At 38.2% G+C, this 19,994-nt stretch overlaps 1 protein-coding gene across 1 annotated transcript in view; it reads left to right on the top strand.

Annotated features, from left to right (window-relative positions):
• LOC124620497 (putative ammonium transporter 1) overlaps positions 1 to 4,274 on the top strand; it is a 324,909-nt gene extending 320,635 nt beyond the window's left edge. Inside the window, exon 11 of the mRNA XM_047147073.1 lies at positions 3,959 to 4,274. Coding sequence (XP_047003029.1) covers positions 3,959 to 4,071 — 113 coding nt within the window. The 3' untranslated portion in view covers positions 4,072 to 4,274. The remainder of the gene's footprint in view (positions 1 to 3,958) is intronic.
• Positions 4,275 to 19,994: the final 15,720 nt, after the last annotated feature.

Here is a 19,994-nt window from a genome sequence, read left to right as displayed (position 1 = left end):
AAGGTGTTAAAGTCTTGAATACAGTAAGCAGGTTCAAGTGGATATAGGTTGTAGTTGTTAAACACTTATGAAGAAACTTATACAGGACAGACCAGAATCAAATGAGTCCTCAGACTGAAGACTAAAATAATAACAATATCATACACATTTGACTATGAACCACAACATTTTTTAATCTTTTTTTCATAAGAAACAGGAAATGTGTACATCCATCATTAAACAGTGCTTTTTATGTGCTAACTTTTTTCCTGAAGCAAGTACTGTAAATAATGGAGAAGATCTTACAGAAAGTTATCAAATCTTTACAATTGAAATATAATCACAGCATTGTTCTTGGATAAATGTGAACATCAGTAATGTGATGCTGCCTTCTATATTTTTTTGCTGCCAGCCACAAAAAATGTTACGTAAAATCTAGAGTTTTAAGTTTATCTCTTATATCATTGTCAATACAGACAGGGAAAAATATATTTAAAAACAAAGATGATGTGACTTACCATACGAAAGCGCTGGCAGGTCGATAGAAACACAGACACATACATACACACAAAATTCAAGCTTTCGCAACAAACTGTTCCCTCATCAGGAAAGAGGGAAGGAGAGGGAAAGACGAAAGGAAATGGGTTTTAAGGGAGAGGGTAAGGAGTCATTCCAATCCCGGGAGTGGAAAGACTTACCTTAGGGGGAAAAAAGGACGGGTATACACTCGCACACACACACACATATCCATCCACACATATACAGACACAAGCAGACATATTTAAAGACAAAGAGTTTGGGCAGAGATGTCAGTTGAGGCGGAAGTGCAGAGGCAAAGATGATGTTGAATGACAGGTGAGGTGTGAGTGGCGGCAACTTGAAATTAGCGGAGATTGAGGCCTGGTGGGTAACGGGAAGAGAGGATATATTGAAGAGCAAGTTCCCATCTCCGGAGTTCGGATAGGTTGGTGTTGGTGGGAAGTATCCAGATAACCCGGACGTTGTAACACTGTGCCAAGATGTGCTGGCCGTGCACCAAGGCATGTTTAGCCACAGGGTGATCCTCATTACCAACAAACACTGTCTGCCTGTGTCCATTCATGCGAATGGACAGTTTGTTGCTGGTCATTCCCACATAGAATGCATCACAGTGTAGGCAGGTCAGTTGGTAAATCACGTGGGTGCTTTCACATGTGGCTCTGCCTTTGATCGTGTACACCTTCCGGGTTACAGGACTGGAGTAGGTGGTGGTAGGAGGGTGCATGGGACAGGTTTTACACCGGGGGCGGTTACAAAGATAGGAGCCAGAGGGTAGGGAAGGTGGTTTGGGAATTTCATAGGGATGAACTAACAGGTTACGAAGGTTAGGTGGACGGCGGAAAGACACTCTTGGTGGAGTGGGGAGGATTTCATGAAGGATGGATCTCATTTCAGGGCAGGATTTGAGGGTCGTATCCTTGCTGGAGAGCCACATTCAGAGTCTGGTCCAGTCCCGGAAAGTATCCTGTCACAAGTGGGGCACTTTTGTGGTTCTTCTGTGGGGGATTCTGGGTTTGAGAGGATGAGGAAGTGGCTCTGGTTATTTGCTTCTGTACCAGGTCGGAAGGGTAGTTGCGGGATGCGAAAGCTGTTGTCAGGTTTTTGGTGTAATGGTTCAGGGATTCCGGACTGGAGCAGATTCGTTTGCCACGAAGACCTAGGCTGTAGGGAAGGGACCGTTTGATGTGGAATGGGTGGCAGCTGTCATAATGGAGGTACTGTTGCTTGTTGGTGGGTTTCATGTGGACGGACGTGTGAAGCTGGCCGTTGGACAGGTGGAGGTGAACGTCAAGGAAAGTGGCATGGGATTTGGAGTAGGACCAGGTGAATCTGACGGAACCAAAGGAGTTGAGGTTGGAGAGGAAATTCTGGAGTTCTTCTTCACTGTGAGTCCAGATCATGAAGATGTCATCAATAAATCTGTACCAAACTTTGGGTTGGCAGGCCTGGGTAACCAAGAAGGCTTCCTCTAAGCGACCCATGAATAGGTTGGCGTACGAGGGGGGCATCCTGGTACCCATGGCTGTTCCCTTTAATTGTTGGTATGTCTGGCCTTCAAAAGTGAAGAAGTTGTGGGTCAGGATGAAGCTAACTAAGGTGATGAGGAAAGAGGTTTTAGGTAGGGTGGCAGGTGATCGGCGTGAACGGAAATGCTCCATCGCAGCGAGGCCCTGGACGTGCGGAATATTTGTGTATAAGGAAGTGGCATCAATGGTTACAAGGATGGTTTCCGGGGGTAACACATTGGGTAAGGATTCCAGGCGTTCAAGAAAGTGGTTGGTGTCTTTGATGAAGGATGGGAGACTGCATGTAATGGGTTGAAGGTGTTGATCTACGTAGGCAGAGATACGTTCTGTGGCGGCTTGGTAACCAGCTACAATGGAGCGGCCGGGATGATTGGGTTTGTGGATTTTAGGAAGAAGGTAGAAGGTAGGGGTATGGGGTGTCGGTGGGGTCAGGAGGTTGATGGAGTCAGGTGAAAGGTTTTGCAAGGGGCCTAAGGTTCTGAGGATTCCTTGAAGCTTCGCCTGGACATCGGGAATGGGGTTACCTTGGCAAACTTTGTATGTGGTGTTGTCTGAAAGCTGATGCAGTCCCTCAGCCACATACTCCCGACGATCAAGTACCACGGTCGTGGAACCCTTGTCCGCCGGAAGAATGACGGTGGATCGGTCAGCCTTCAGATCACGGATAGCCTGGGCTTCAGCAGTTGTGATGTTGGGAGTAGGATTAAGTTTTTTTTTAAGAAGGATTGAGATGAAAGGCTGGAAGTCAGAAATTCCTGGAAGGTTTGGAAAGGGTGATCTTGAGGAAGAAGAGGTGGGTCCCGCTGCGACGGAGGACGGAACTGTTCCAGGCAGGGTTCAATTTGGATGGTGTCTTGGGGAGTTGGATCATTAGGAGTAGGATTAGGATCATTTTTCTTCGTGGCAAAGTGATATTTCCAGCAGAGAGTACGAGTGTAGGACAGTAAATCTTTGACGAGGGCTGTTTGGTTGAATCTGGGAGTGGGGCTGAAGGTGAGGCCTTTGGATAGGACAGAGGTTTCGGATTGGGAGAGAGGTTTGAAGGAAAGGTTAACTACTGAATTAGGGTGTTGTGGTTCCAGATTGTGTTGATTGGAATTTTGAGGTTTTGGAGGGAGTGGAGCTGGAAGTGGGAGATTGAGTAGATGGGAGAGACTGGGTTTGTGTGCAATGAGAGGAGGTTGAGGTTTGCTGGAAAGGTTGTGAAGGGTGAGTGAGTTGCCTTTCCGGAGGTGGGAAACCAGGAGATTGGATAGTTTTTTGAGGTGGAGGGTGGCATGCTGTTCTAATTTACGGTTGCCCTGTAGGAGGATGCTCTGAACAGCCAGTGTGGATGTGGGAGAGGAAAGATTAAGGACTTTTATTAAGGATAGGAGTTGACGGGTGTGTTCATTGGCTGAGTTGATGTGTAGGTGAAGGATTAGGTGGGTGAGGGCAATGGATTGTTCAGTTTGGAACTGGTATAGGGACTGATGGAAAGAAGGGTTGCAGCCAGAGATGCGACTGACATCTCTGCCCAAACTCTTTGTCTTTAAATATGTCTGCTTGTGTCTGTATATGTGTGGATGGATATGTGTGTGTGTGCGAGTGTATACCCGTCCTTTTTCCCCCCTAAGGTAAGTCTTTCCGCTCCCGGGATTGGAATGACTCCTTACCCTCTCCCTTAAAACCCACATCCTTTCGTCTTTCCCTCTCCTTCCCTCTTTCCTGACGAGGCAACAGTTTGTTGCGAAAGCTTGAATTTTGTGTGTATGTATGTGTCTGTGTTTCTATCGACCTGCCAGCGCTTTCGTATGGTAAGTCACATCATCTTTGTTTATATATATATATTGCAACAAGTACATTATTTTCATTTTCTTTGAAATTCTTTCATTTTATACATTCCGTGAAATACAGTTTAAAATTTGTTACAGATGAGAAGCCAACTTACAAAAAGCCAGAAAGCTGTCGGCCAACATCTGAGTACAATAATATGGCATTTGAAGAGACAGAAAACATCATCATTAAGCGTATCACAAATTCATAGTGAAGTATACACATATTCCTCATCAATCTTCAATGATTCATTAGTTCTGCTATTATTTATTTGCCATTTTGTAAAATCAGTGTATCATAATTAATGCATTTATTTTGTGTAGTGTAAGACAATGTGCCCATGGATGTACAGCATCAACAGATACATGATTCCTCTTTTTCAAAATGTGGCATTAAAATGTTCCTATAATTTTCTGCATGGAGTATTAATTTGGTATATTGTGTGATAAAAGAAAAAAATTGTCAACTTGAAGTTAACAGATGATAGATATTGACAATTAAGATTCAACCATAAAAGCTATCTAAATGGTTCTTATTTTCACCTCTTGAGAAACTGATATCTGTGAACACAAATTGTCCATCTGAAGTAGGTAAGTTGTGTACATTTCTTACTATTAAGCGACTTTTAGACAGCAAGAAATCCACAGTATTTCATAAGATACAGACCAACAACTATCATTTACACTAGATCATATTAAGGTGCATACATAAATACACAGATTGACAATATTATGAAAAGGATAGTTGCTGCTCACCGTATAGTGGAGATGCTGAGTCACAGAGAGGCACAACAAAAGACAGTCAAACAGTTTGACAGTCTTTTGTAGTGCCTATCTGCAACTCAGCATCTCCCCTATGTAGTTAGTAGTGACTATCCTTTTCATAATACTGTCATTACTCCATCCTGGATTTTCCATTCTTTAAATATACAGATTCCTATTCATTTCAAGTCATAAATATTTTCAGAGCATTGAGTTTTCATCTCTTAAATGCTATAAGCAAGACATTTTGTTTTACATATCAGAATGGCTCTGTCAGTATTTCATCTCAGACACTACACAGTGAAATTTAAGAAAAACCTTTATATTAGTTAATCTAAATATTGTCAGGGAAAAGACAATCTCATAGTGTTCTACCAATAAAACTCAGTCTTTGGTTTCCTTTCCTCACAATTGCAGTTTAAGTTGTTTGTTACTGTAATTATAAGTGTTCAGTTGAATCAACAGTTTTTAATTTGTGTGATTTATCATGTAACTGTAATTTAATGGATTTTTTAATAGTCTGGGGGATATCACGCTTGTTGTTGTTTATGCCACTTTTTGCACCATACAGATATCTTGTCCAAACCATTTTACAATTTGTTTTGATCTGCTAATGACTTCACTAGATGGTAAATTAGAACATTATCTGGAAACAATCTCCAATACTTGTGCAGTTTCTCTGCTAAATTGCTTACATTGATTAAGAACCACAAGGGCCAGTAACACTTTCTGAGAAACACTGGACATCACTTCAGTTTCACTACATAATTTTCTGTGAATTACTATGAACTGTGACATTTCTGACAAGAAATCACAAATCCTGTCACACAGCTGAAATGACACTACATAGCACACAATTTGATTAGAAGCTGCTTGAGAGGAACAGTGTCAAAAGACTTCTGAAAATCTGTGACATTTTTGGGTATGCTATATTAATTGCTGTGTCATCCTGCACAAAGATTAAGGCCAAAATGTAAGTTTTTTTCCTTGCAAGTGTTTGATGATACATATATGGAGAGAGAGAGAGAGAGAGAGAGAGAGAGAGAGAGAGAGAGAGAGAGAGAGAGAGAGAGATATAGCCAGTATATCGTGTTAATATCAACTGGTTCAATATTGACATATGAGGGATGTGACAGATCAATAAGCATTCACAAAATGGGGTGTCTGATGATGGCATTTTTTCTTGCATAGACAATGCAGCAATGACAGTGCTGTCTGTGTGGAAGTGGATAGACAAGGATTATTCACACCAGTCAACATGTACTAGGATTTGCAGGTGCGACAATACCATATGTGAAAGTCTAAACTATCTGTACGAGTAATAAACTGAAATGAAGCACTTTGATAAGTTAACTGAAACGCTCAGTTCTGCCTGCTTTGCACTTACAAATCTATCTCAAGTGGAGCATTAGAGTAATTTGCATACTGGTATTTTCATTCAGTACTGTCATATGGCATAATCTACTGGGGTAATGCAGCTGTCATAAAAGCATTTATACCATGGAGGTGTTGATAATCACACACCTTGCAGAATCCCTTTAGGAGACTTAGGAAAACCTATGCTTCCATTGCATCAATTGACCACAAGACTCAAACCCAGATGTAACCAAAAATTTAGCGAAAACCTCAGTCTGCTGGTATGTATGTTCCCCAATTGTACTATCATCAACGCTGGAGGAGGCTTTAATCATCAAGTAATCAATTAGGATAATTACAATTTTGTAAGTTGTGGATGTGACAGGACTTCCTGTGAACCATTTCCTGTGTGGTCAGTGACAGCCACAGCAAAGCCTCATGCCTAACACCATGTGCCTGATGGTGAAACATCCATCACTAAGCATGCAGAGGTCAATGTGTTAATCTTCTATTTACAATCCATTTGGGAGTGATACATAGGGGCCTGTAGTATATTCCCAGATTGCTCACTTAATACTGGTCCCTGGAAGATTGTAAGTGTGCTTTTGTAGTACTGCTGGATCTACCAGTTCAGATTTTTCAGCATTTCAGTGACACCCTCCTGAGTCTAATAAAATGGTAACCAGTCTTGCTCTCCTTTGCATTCAATAAATAGTCCCTGTTAGTCACATTTAGTATGATCCCACACACTTGGCCAATATTTGCAGATGGGTCACACGAGTGCTTTGTAAGCAGTCTCCACTGTAGACTGCATTTTCCCAGTATCCCACCAATGAGTCCCCTACTTGTTTTTACAAGTGATACTACGTGATCATTCCATTTAATATACCCACAAATTGTTACAAGTGCTGACTATGAGATGACTCTTTGGTAGTGCAGTCATAGCACAGAATATAGTCATCAAACATTTAAATTGCTAAAATAGACCATTAGAATCATAAATGGATACAAACTTACAAAAATGAATCAATTTGTATGAGTAGTTTTGCACTTTCATGACTAAGTTTGCATCACATGGGTCAGCTGAGAACAGTTGACAGATAAAACCTGTTTTGTTTATAATCTCAATACTGCATTTAACAGTGGTGTGTTGGACTGAAATTCCTGCGTTGGTTGAACAACATTTAGTGATCTGTGTTTGGTTTTTTTTCTTTTTTTGCTTCCTGAAGATGTAAAACTGGCTGAAATCTCTTCTCAAATGATTTTACAGTATTGTGAAAGTTGTAGAAAATTTTTAAGTGGCTATAACAGTTGAAAAACACTCTAACCTTAGTGACAGATGAGCAATATCCTGGTTGGCCAGTTGGAGTGTCAACACCTTTGCATGAAACCCACATTGATGACATTGTTCATGATGACTGACATCACAGTTGAACATAGCAAAAACAGTTGCAGTAAGTGTTGGCAGAGTTCATAACATTATTAGTAAAAGGCTCAAGTACAGCAAAACAAGTGCAAGGTGGATCCCAAACGAGTTATGGCATCAACACAAAGAAACATGACTCAAAATGGATATGGACTTGAAAGAATGCTATGAAAGGGAACCAAGATTTTAATAAGTTATGTACAGGGTTTGCAATTTTAAACAAGAGCCCACAGGAAAAAGTATGGAATGGAAGCACACCAGCTCACCCATCTGATAGAAATTTGGAACACAAGCATCAGCAGGAAAAGTTATGCTGACTGTCTTTTGGGATGTCCAAGGTGTCATCTTATCTGATTATTTGGAAGGTTAGCTTACAACAAACAGTGCCTACCACTCAGACATGCCGACGAATGCAGTAAAGCCAGCAATGAGAGAAAAATACAGTGGACCTCAAAGAAAAGGTATGATACTGTTACATGACAAATCTCGCCCTCACACTGCCCAGCTGACCCAAGAAACCATTGACAAAATGGGTTCGGAGATACTACCTGATCCTCCCTTTGGCTCCTCAGATTTTCATTTCTTTGGTCCACTCACAGAGGCATTATGTGGAAAAAAGTTATGAGGAGATGAAAGAATTTGTGGTAAAATGGCTCAAACAACAAGACAAAGACTTCTTTGCATCAGATACAAAAAACCTAATTCAATGTTGGGGGGAGGGAGGGGTAGGAGGGGTGGGGGGGAATTATGTTGAATAGTACCAAACATTTCATTTTGTAAAAATACAGGTTTTTCCTACATCAATTTGTCTCTTTAATTATTGAATGTTCCTTGTATATATACAAGCCACTGTTTGATATTTCTTGTATTCCTCTTTTACCACATTTCTACAGCACAGAAACTCTTATGTTCATTACAATGGATGTGATGAGTAAAGGTATCATACTGAAAAAAAAAAATGATACTCATGATCACTATATGAGACAAGACAACAACATACATTTGACTCAGAAAATAGATGTCTGTGTCAAAGATAATTTCCATAAAAAATTTACCAAAAACGTAAAAGCAATTACTACTCAGGTCAACACCTTTAGAAAATCTTTAAAGTCACTATACACACAGTTTTGGGAAAGATCATATCTGTCATTTTCGATGTGGAATAATAGGCTTCTATTATGTGGTAAGTACACTGCTAAAACTACAGTGTAAACCATTTCGCATACTTAAAATGCAAAACAGTTCTGTTACATCTAACATTATGTACTGTACTCACCCAGAACTGTACGGGAACAACACTAACAGATATTTACTGTGTGTAAAGTCATTCGTAAAGGGAAAGAGCTTGCAGCAGAAGAGATGTGTTTCACAACAGTGGAAAAAAAAAACATCTACTAATAGTCTTAAGGTTCACATTTTTGAACCCTTGTTTAATGGATTTTTTTTCCATTTTTATCCATACTACCACCATTCAAAATATGGAATACCTTTTTTAATGCAATGTATGTACAATTCATAATTGACATATGTATGCTTAGAAATGGAAGTTCTATTAATGTATAACTGTATCACATTTACTTGCGTATAAATAAATTGACTTGTTTATTGTCATGCATAAACTGCTGCTGTAGGCAAGAGGACCAATAATACTTACACAAGATATCAGATTTTGGCTTTTTGTGAAGTTCACAATTTTACATTTCTGAACATTTAAGAATAGTGTTCTGGTGTAACCACAAACACTGGAATGAAGAGGCGCAACGCACGAGCAGAGAAGGCTGTGAGGAAACACAGGCCAATAGTGCGCAGAATTGGACCACGCCACACCCGTTGCGCCTCCTGCAACAAGTGCATATAAACGCAGCTCCTGCTAGCCTCTGCTGCTCAGATCAGCCCGAGTCTGCAACATTATTAGTGCTACGCTGTCAGATCTGTATCAAATGTTTCCTCGGACTCTGTGTATAGCAAGAACTGTACTGTTTTCATGTTGCCTCTCGCTAGTGACATTTGCTGTAGTAAAGTATTGTCAGTTTGCTTTTCTAGAAATAAAACTACTAATCTTATTTGATTGAATAGCATTCCAGAATGCTGCATCCCGTAGGCGCCCTATAAGCAACGAATGGGCAAGAACCCACAAAAAGTAAGTATATTTGTGTAGCTTTTACAGATGGTACTTCATTACAGGTACCTGTATCATCTGCAAAAAGTCTGAGATTAGTATTAATGTTGTCTACCAGGTCATTTATAGAAAACATTAACAAGTGTACCAACAGATTTCCCTGGAGCATGCCCTGAAGTTACTTCTGTATGTGTCAATGACTCTCCTCCCAAGGCAACATGCTGCATTCTCTAACAAGTCAGTTTTCAGTCCAGTCAAAAATTTCATTTTATACCCCATATTATTATTCATTCATTAATATATATTGTTGTTGTGGTTCTTACTGAAGTGACATACTATTGCTGCGGAGAAATTTTTACCTGAAATTACACTTATCTCGGCATGAGTTAAGTAAGTAACACTTCCTCCTCTTCCCTTATTAATCCCTCTGAAAAGAGCCTGGTCACTTTCAGAGGTATTTCAGGCAGCACCAGGAGCCTGCAGCTTGTCTGTGTCTGAATTGTGAGTTACAAGGGAAAAAACAAGAAACTTAACAATCTTCTTTATTTGTCCACTCTTCTGAGGCTATTAAGTCTTGGTTAATGCAACACATATCAAAAGTTTTTGGCTTTGAAAGAGAAATCAGACTAGGTGAAATGCTATAGGAGTGACATTAAACAGGACCTCACCTATCAGAATACAACATAAGGTATGTATCTGCTTGTTTGGTTTCAATTTTGATCCACTAAGGAGCACATTACACAACCGTCTCACTTTCCACAAGTTTTTGACATTTGCGCACCCCTCCCCTCCCCACCCCTCCCTTTCATCTGCCCAGGAGTGATATTATTTTTTTGTTTCCCTTGCACTAAAATCCCTTGAAATTTGTCAAATTTATAAAAGTCACTTTATTTCGCATCATGTTTTCTGTTTATTTATTTCTCTGGTGTATGCCAGTTCATTAAGAGCTCAACACTGTTCCCTGGTGCACATCAGGTTACTTCTACATCAGTCAATAACTCTTCATACAAAATAGCATAGTGTGTTCTCTCTAACAAGAAATACCCAGTCCAGTCACAAATTTTGTTTAGTACCTCTATGATCATACTTTTACTGCTAAGTGTCAGTGTTGAATTGAGTCAAACGTTTTTTGTATGAATGTGACTTTGCACAGCATGTCCAACATTAATGGCTTCAGTACAACAAATGCCAACTGTACTCTCCATCCCTACTGAACAACCGTCTCTCTTCAGTGACACACATGTCTCCAACACATGCTTTTGTATTACAATCTCCTTACGTTTACTTCCGCTAGACCCTCCTCTATGCCCACTCCTCACAATTCTTTATTTCAAGCATCATTATCAGTTTCACATTATTTCTCTTCTCTTTACACTGTTTTCTCAGTGACCTTGCTTTATGCAACCCTTGTCCAGTGTCAGCTTCCCTGATACCCATATCTGCACCTTAACAGAAGATATTTATGGTAAACCATCCTTGACAAGTACATCACACAAAGTGCAACATTTTTCATCAGTGGATAAATTAGTGAATACTCTGACTAAAGACTCCTCACTTTGGCTTCTTAAGAACTACTACACCTCCCTTAGCACCCTATGTCATCTTTAACTGACCAACAACATTGGCTCTTCATGCACACAAATACAAAGAAGTTAGTTGGATGAATGAAGAGGATAGGATCAAATTTTATACTGTAAAGCAGTCACTTCTGTAACTGAATAATCTGGTTGCATGATGTGATGCTGCAAATGAACTCCCATGTCCTCACCAGAAGATACCATTCTTACTTTTAAGTTGTTGGTCCTCATTGCCACAATCTGTCAACAGCAGACCATGGCAATCCTAAAAAATACTTCTGTCACCTTGCATGACAACACATAGATCAACTTTTTTCCCCAAGTATGTTCATCATTTGCTCTAATGCCTATCCTTAGGCTCACATGAATACACACACATTCATTAGGAACTCAAAAATACTCATCAACATCAAGCTATAACTTCTTGGTTGGCAGTTACTTTCTATGCCATTTTTGCTCAGATGCAGCAAGTGTGGTAACTACCAGGCATAGATTTTTATTGAGAGGTGTGCAGTAATTTCATGGATGGAAGGCCATCCAGGCATATGTTCACACATTAAATGCCTACTACATTCAACACTGTTGTATATTGGCAGCTTCTCTTTGTTGTGTTTAGCTTTTATAGACAGGAAATGAAACATTAGTTAGCCTATCGACTTCTTAAGACTGTAATAGCTTCATCCTGCAACGGAACAGAACATGGCAAAAGTTAAATGGTGATTGCTGCAGATATATGTGATTGTTCTTCATTGCCAGTCCCTCTCATTAGTGTCTGTATTCACTGCTAGCTCTCTGGTGGAATGATTAATTGGTTACAGTATTTTTATAAGAGATATTTTAGCTTTTACATGTTTTGTATCCCAGTGATGCTTAATATCCCTTAAAACAGATGCTAACACTCTTTCACATGAATTCAGCCTTTTCCAGCAGTAAGTTATATCCCTTCTGAACAGCAGCACTGTTTAATCATTCCCTCTTGCTTATAATTAGCTTCAATGAAACCTCAACTGAAAAATCAAGGAATATAATCTCAAGGGAACTAATATAGTCTTCAAGTATATGTGAAAGTAAATAATTTCTTTTATTGTCTTAATAGTAATGGCATCATATTTCACATACAAACTGCAAAATGATCATAAACATCTGACATGGCTCAGAGCAGTCTTGAAAAATAAGGCAGAATAACTCAGGTACATTAAAAACCCATTTTCAATTAAAAATAATACAAATTATAAAAAGTACAAAACTAATTATTTTACAATACATGTATCTCATTGTTAGAAAAATGACAAGACAGTATAGGCTGTCGAAACACCACCTCGTACACAATATACATTTGAGAGTAGTGTGAGGAAGACTAGTGATGGTTGCACAAAGAATCCAGCATATAACTCTCTTGCATCAGTTCAGATTAAAGTGCGTCACTGATCTGTTAGAGGAAAAATGCTGTACAACACTAAAGAACACAGGCTTAACAAGAAATGAACTGTTTCAAAAGACAACTATCAAATTAAGGAAGCATATAAAAGTTACAGAATTATTTACTTTAGTGTTATGTTGTTACTGGATGTGATGTGCAACACAGAAATGTAACATGTTTCTTATGATAGAGAAAACAAATCAAACTATGAACATATTAACAACCAATTAAATAAAAAATTTAGCAATAAAGTGCAGTTGATTGCTGAATATATAATCGAAAACTTAACACACGGAAAAGTGTTCACACTGCTTGAAAGTCACATGTTTGTGTGTTATATTAGATATCACAACAGGGAGTTGGGATTGTCATTACATTGAATTATAATAATTTATAACAGAAAATACTGCTCATTCACTTACCTTACAAATAATTTCACAATAATTTATGCAGTGATGAGATATTGGTCATATTCCCAGTAAATACACTTTTAAATCCACATTTCTTCACAACCACCAATAACTGGGAAGCAACTCCAGGGGCAAATGTTCTGTATTTATGAACCAGAAATTCTACCTCTCTCTGTTACACATTCTCTAGCATGAAAAGGTGCATTAGCAGTATTTTGAGATAATATACCCACCATCTAACCTCTTATCTCTGTTGACATCACAAGAAAAAGCTAACCCACACAAAGCCTCCTATGGAGAGGAAACACAAATAACCAATGCTACAAGCTGAATTTGAAACTCAGATTAACTATGGCAAGAGAGACCTAAAAGTATGTCAAAATTTATCCAATAATGTGCAGTACACCATGAAATATTACTTCTATGTTTTTCATTATTAATATGGAAATATAACTGATCGCTTGTTTCATTATAAAGTTTAAAACATGTTACACATTTGATTAAAAATGACAAAATAATTGTGAACATTCATAATTTTGCCCTTAAACATGTTGCTGGTGAATCATTAACACAGAAGGTTATAATAAAGCAAAGTTTCAAGGACCGGCTTTAACTGATGACTCTAGGAATATACTACAATAAAATACTTTGCTGTTGTAATAAACCTTCCAGCACCCAATTTTTCCTGTAATTTTTTATACTTTATTTGAAAACACAGTGTTGCCTGCCTTTCCCTTCTATACAAATTTATTTTGCTTTGTACTGTAGTACTCCTTTATTAAACTTTCTTAGAATGCTTATGCTCTGCTAGCACCAGTTTTCTACAAACTGCCAAAAGGATTTGTAGCAACCATAAGCTTTTGCAATTTAATGCTGCTTTCGACAAATAAATTTTTCAGCCTGAGCTGTCTCATCAGTAAAGCATTTAAAGTTTAGAAACTTACTTTTAGACAGTACTAAAATGTGAATGGCTGCTAAGTGAGCAGAAGCTTTGACTTTCTGAGGTTTAGCAGAAATAAACACACTTGTAACTTACTTTTTTATTTTCACGGAAGCCATGTTATGATACATTAAAAACATTTCTAAAACACCAAATAGCTCATTTCAAAGAGTTCACGACTATGATCACAAATAATTTGTACAAAACACCTTACAAAATAAGATGAAGAAAGAGCTCACATAAATGTGACTGACATACTGAATTGGAGAAACACTACAAAAGCTTGCAGTATGATCTCAGTGAGGAAAAGAAACTCAAAATGCAGATGACACCGAAGATAACATCACAGGCAATATAGCATGGGAAGAACTCCAAGCTGGCCTAATCAGATTAAAAAACCGCTGATTGCTGATACAGGTGGGATAATTAACAAGGTTACGCAAAGCTGATTGGGAAGCACCTCACAATAAGAACATTCAGAGTACCTGGTACAAGTTCTAAAATCCTCTGCAAATACACCTAAATTCTCTTAAACAAATTCAATTATAAGACCATAAGATAAGGCCTACAATAAACAGTCAAGATGGTAGACAAGATTGCTGTCTGTTACCAGTCTTATTCATCTAGTGTTTAATTAATATTTTGCCCTTCACTGAAGGCCAAGGTTGTCATTGTCTCTTCAAAGATAATTTATGTACAGTAATCCATCTACTGCTTAACACAGTGGATGCAAAACTTCTGTGAAATCTCAAAAACTGAAACCAAAGTTACAGCCTCTAAGGGAACTGAAATTATATGAGCAAATATACACTTAGATGGCAAATGTGTGGAGCAAATATCAAACTTTAATTACCTAGGCTGCAAAATATCGCATGTTAATGTGACCGTGACATTGAGAGGAAGTTGGTTAGTTTCTCATGAATATATGGCACATCATAACCAAAGAGTAAATAATTTAAATACTGGCAAAAATAACTTCACCAGATCTTTGAATGGGGAATGACTGGCTACCAAACCAAGTTATTGAATACCAACTGATAGGCAATAAATGCTCAGGAAATCCAAGGAAGAGGTAGTCATACAACTGGAAAAAGCACATACGCTTAACCTGTGAAAGATGATGGTAAACAATCAGTCAGTGTACTATAATAGTAAAATTAGTCACATAGGTTCAAAAGTCAGAAGTTTTTCTACTTCTAGTAGAAATGAAGAGAAACACTCAGTACTGACATCACAACTGCGGTGAAACACGTCTTCGTAAAACCAAACAAAACTATCAATGGTGTGCTCCTGGCTATATAGCCAAGACGTTATTTCTATTTTATGCGCAATATTTTGATGACTGACCAAGTCTTCTTTTTCAGGAGCTTAGAGTTTTGCTGTTATTGTGCATACAATGGAAACAACATTTCTGTATACCAGGAAGTACACTATCAATCAATCATGCCAAGAAGCCCTGAGAGATCAAAGCAAAGCTATGTTATCTTTAGAAGGCAGGTCCCATTAATTTGTGGCACAACTTGACTAGAAGAAGGGATCGGTTGGTAGCGCATATTCTGAGGCATCAAGGGATCAGAGGGAGACCAAGAGATGAATACACTAAACAGATTCAGAAGGATGTAGGTTGCAGTAGGTACTGGGAGATGAAGAAGCTTGCACAGGATAGAGTAGCATGGAGAGCTGCATCAAACCAGTCTCTGGACTGAAGACCACAACAACAATAATCTATGTTTTGTTCTAACTTACATTTGCAAGCCAAGGCTAGACTTCACTTCCATAATTTTTTTCAGTTATTCAAGTCTATGGTACATTTTATTAATATCTTAATATTTATAATAAGGAAATGACACTATAAATAATAATGTAAGATGTTGTGTTTGAACAGTGTAATAGCATCAGCTGTCAGTCTCAGTTCTGTGTCATTTACACACTGAACACACAACTAGTCTGTGGTACACATTCATACACAGAAATCTGACAGGACTCTTATGTATCAATGTGTTCTTAAATGTGGTATGCTTCAGTTGTTATATGTGTTGATATGTGATGTTTTGTATAAAATTGACTATCATCTGTTCTCTTTATTCATGTTTCAAAGATTCTCATGATGCCATAGACTGGAACGTGTGAACTTGTATGACATACAAAAATAAGTGATCAAGATGGAAAATTGTATTAACGAATATATCATATGACACTGTCAACTTCTTCCAAATATGTTTTAACATCACGTATCCTATCACCTCCACCTGTAGGTGAGTAGAGTATCAGAGAGGTCTCAACAGACAGTTACACAGTGCTCATACTCATATTCTTAACTGAATTTAAAGCGGGGAGGGGTGGGGGCGGAGGAGGGAAGAGGGAACAGGATGTGTGGAACAGAGGAAGATGATCCACCCTGCATTGTGTGCCATGATAAGAAAAGTGTGATGGATGGAAGAAATTCAGCCTTGCCTGTCTAGCCTCACCAATGAAAGTTGACAAACATTTCAGAACATAAGTGATATTTCTGTAGTCTCAGAACTAAATGAGTATCACACCAGGTGTTCTGAAGAACCTAAATGATTGGGAAAAATTCTGGAAAAGGTTACATCGGTGAAATAAGAGACAAGAAATTCAGTCATGACATTTGGGTTGTCACTAGCTGACAATCTGTATAAGAGGATTACAAACTCCCAATAAACATACTTGGAAATCACCAGAAAAGCTGCTCTTCAGTGAAAAGTTCACAGATATTTTTAAACACGAAAATGCTCTTCCATTTATTATTTAAAAAATGCAAAAAACTGTTAGAACAATGGTGGAGTGGCAGGAGGAGGAAATAAAGCTCTCTAGTTTCACACTTCCTCAAGTGGCTATAGGTGGTGCTGGAATTTTGCCTCCTCCTCTCTTAATAGTTTTCTCGAATGAGTTTTTCTTTTGACACAAAACATAAAACTTTTTCATTGTTCCATACAGAAGTGGAATAACAGATAGAATTAAATCAGTACCCCAGCCTTGATTCTTTAAAGAATCAAACTCCTATGCATAAAACAGCTTCAAATGTCTGATTCTTTGCAAATGAGTTAATGTTGATGATTTTGTATCTCCTAAACTGTGAGTCATAAAATGATACAATCTTGTAGACCCATTCAATGGTATACGTGGATATTGTCTACAAAACATATTGTGAATGGAGTTAACAGTAAAGAAGAAATAAAATAAAACATCATGGTTGGTTCTGAAGTCTGAAAATGTAGTAAGGAATAAACTTTTTTTCTTTATGATTCTGTATGGTGTGTCAGCAAGAGAAAGTTTCAAAAAGGTTTGGAATTTTGTGCAAAGTTTGTTAAAAGAAACTAATTGTTCTCATTTTCATATTGGATGAATATAGTTTGGGTAAATTGCATGCTGTGAACTGCACAAACTCCAGGCATATATAAAGTTTTGAACTTTAATACCTGATTTATTGTGTTAAATCTTCAATGGAACATTACACCCTTACTGAATAGAATATGACAATGTTTTAAATTTTCAGATTCTATCACTAATTATACAGAATGCTCAAGGTCAAAATTCTGTTGCCCCGAGAAGCCATTAGATAGGCAACCAACAAGTGAGACCAGGGGGTCATTTTAGCCATTTGGTAATATAGACAGACGCAACTTCTTTCCCTGAAATTATCTGGTATGGAAAAGCACTGATATTGCTCTTAAAGAGTATTGGCTGTTCACATAAGGAACATAGGATGTCAGCTGTACCACCACCACCACCACCACCACCACCACCACCACCACCACCAGAGCAGCAGCAGCAGTAGCAGCCACTGCTGCTGTTTGATATCCACTGCTGGATTCCTCTGGACTTTTCCACGCAGTGTGGTCATCGTCTATATGCATCTATTTTGTTCCTGCCAGTATTTGATTGTTGATCAGACATTTCCGATACATCATTTTCTCTGTGTTTTCTTATTTGTCCAACCCACCACAACATTTCCTTGGCCATATGCACCATACAAATACAAAAGTCTCAACACCACAACTATCACAACTTTTATTGATTTTAATTTGGCTTTAAACTTAAAGCAACTACAGCTATCAACAAAGTGTGGGTATTTTAGTTATTTCACTTGCTTGACTTTGCCACCATGAAATATCTAAGTTCATCCCTAGCATAATTTCTCCAATATTCTGGTATTTTGGTAATGTTATTTTTCCTGCAGCTAGTTCTGGATGCCTATCTTTCACTTTGCACTGAAACCAGTCACATTTTGTATGTGTTAAGCAAGAAGAGTTAAGAGTAAAATGTTTGCTTGCCGGACTGGTCCCTACAGACTGAACACTATCACAGCTGGACAAGACGTGTAAGTCATTCAGATATGGTATATTCAATGAAACACTTAGCATTTACCATAAGTCATTTTAAGGAAACAATGGAAGAACTTAAATCTGGATGGCTGAAGAGGGATTTGAACCCTTCCAAATGCAAATTCAGAGCATTAACTTCATCACTTTGCTTAGTAAATGACCAAGGAAAGCACTTTAAAAATTTTATTAGCATCACTGAGGATTAACAGAAAACTTCTTTTCAAATACATGGAACAACAGTATGTCAACATCAAAGTAACATGACAAAAACAAAATGGTATGATCCAGTTCTTTGTCAAAAGATCCCAACAACCAGTGATTTCCACAGTTTCTTTTCTTATCTACCATCAATAAACCAGACAATAAGTTTGGAAGGTACAAGACGAGGTACTGGCAGACGTAAAGCTGTGAGGACGGGGCATGAGTCTTGCTTGGATAGTTCAGATGGTAGAGCACTTGCCCGCGAAAGGCAAAGGTCCCAAGTTTGAGTCTCGGTCTGGCACACAGTTTTAATCTGCCAGGAAGTTTCATATTCGCACACACTCTGCTGCAGAGTGGAAATCAAGTGCTGAGTATGTTTCCCATTACTGACCATAAAAAAGACAAATTTTGAAAATCACATAACACAGTGAAAGACAAAGCAAAAGTTCAAAAAGGAAGTAAGTTTAGGATTTAATGTTCTGTCAATGACAATGTCATTTGGAAAGCAAATTGCCAATTCCTTCAAAGGAACCATCCTAGTGTCCGCCTCAAGAAATTCTGGGAAACCACAGAAAATCTAAATGTGACAGGCATGATGGGTTGGTGTTTGAACTGCTGTCCTACTGAATTAGAACCCAGTACGCTAACCACTTCACCCTTTCTCCATCTTCAAATTACAATACGGATTCAGCTTCAATCTATAAGAAGTTTCATTACAACATACACTGTGTCAATGAATGAAAGACTCAGTCAACTCAGTCTCAATATAGCACACTGTCGCTTCTTGGTTCATATGCCTGCCTCCAAATCCATTTGATAAACTTTCTCTCTTATTTCTTTGTGCTTACAGTAAAAACCATTTGTACAAAATCAGTTCTGTGGTAGTCACCTCAATTTTGACTATAGTAGTGGTCTGCAACTTCATTTCAATTCCTCAATTGGACCTCTTTTCAGAGCAGGATCAGCAAATCATCTTCCAAATTAAAGCAGCTATGTTCTTATCCACAATACAAAGTTATGCAACTGTATATAAAATGCAATAATCAGCTTTCAAGGCAAGCAAGTTTAATTTTGTTGCATATGAAAGTGATTTAGCCATTGAATGAGACTGAATGGCTACTGAAAATATAAACTAAGTCTAAGTAGAAAGCTTTTGTGTGACCGCAACTGCACAAAAAAGAAATTGTACATGAACACACACACACACACACACACACACACACACACACACACACACACACCAATTGCAGTAGAATGCCCATTAAAATAACAAAAGAACAGCTACTTAAATCTGCAGCCTTGAAATCTTCATTTCATGCATAAATACATGAAAAGTGTTTAAAAAGTCTGATAGCAGTACTGATTTGTAGTGTATACCTGAAATAATATAGCTAACTGCCTTCACTGCTTCATGGTAAGATACCAAAAGTTTTATAAAAATAGAGTTACCCTCCGCAGCAATAGTCTGACAACAACCACCGTTTAACTAACAAAATATCAGTCATGATCAACTAATGCATGCTGGGAAGGTTTCTAACTTACTTATTCAGTCTGAATGCATTATCTGCATGTGTCATA

This window comes from Schistocerca americana, chromosome 1 (genome assembly GCF_021461395.2).
Source record: "Schistocerca americana isolate TAMUIC-IGC-003095 chromosome 1, iqSchAmer2.1, whole genome shotgun sequence".
Taxonomy (NCBI): domain Eukaryota; kingdom Metazoa; phylum Arthropoda; class Insecta; order Orthoptera; family Acrididae; genus Schistocerca; species Schistocerca americana.
The sequence above is the reverse complement of the archived record's forward strand: the minus strand, read 5'-3'. Positions and strand labels throughout refer to the sequence as shown.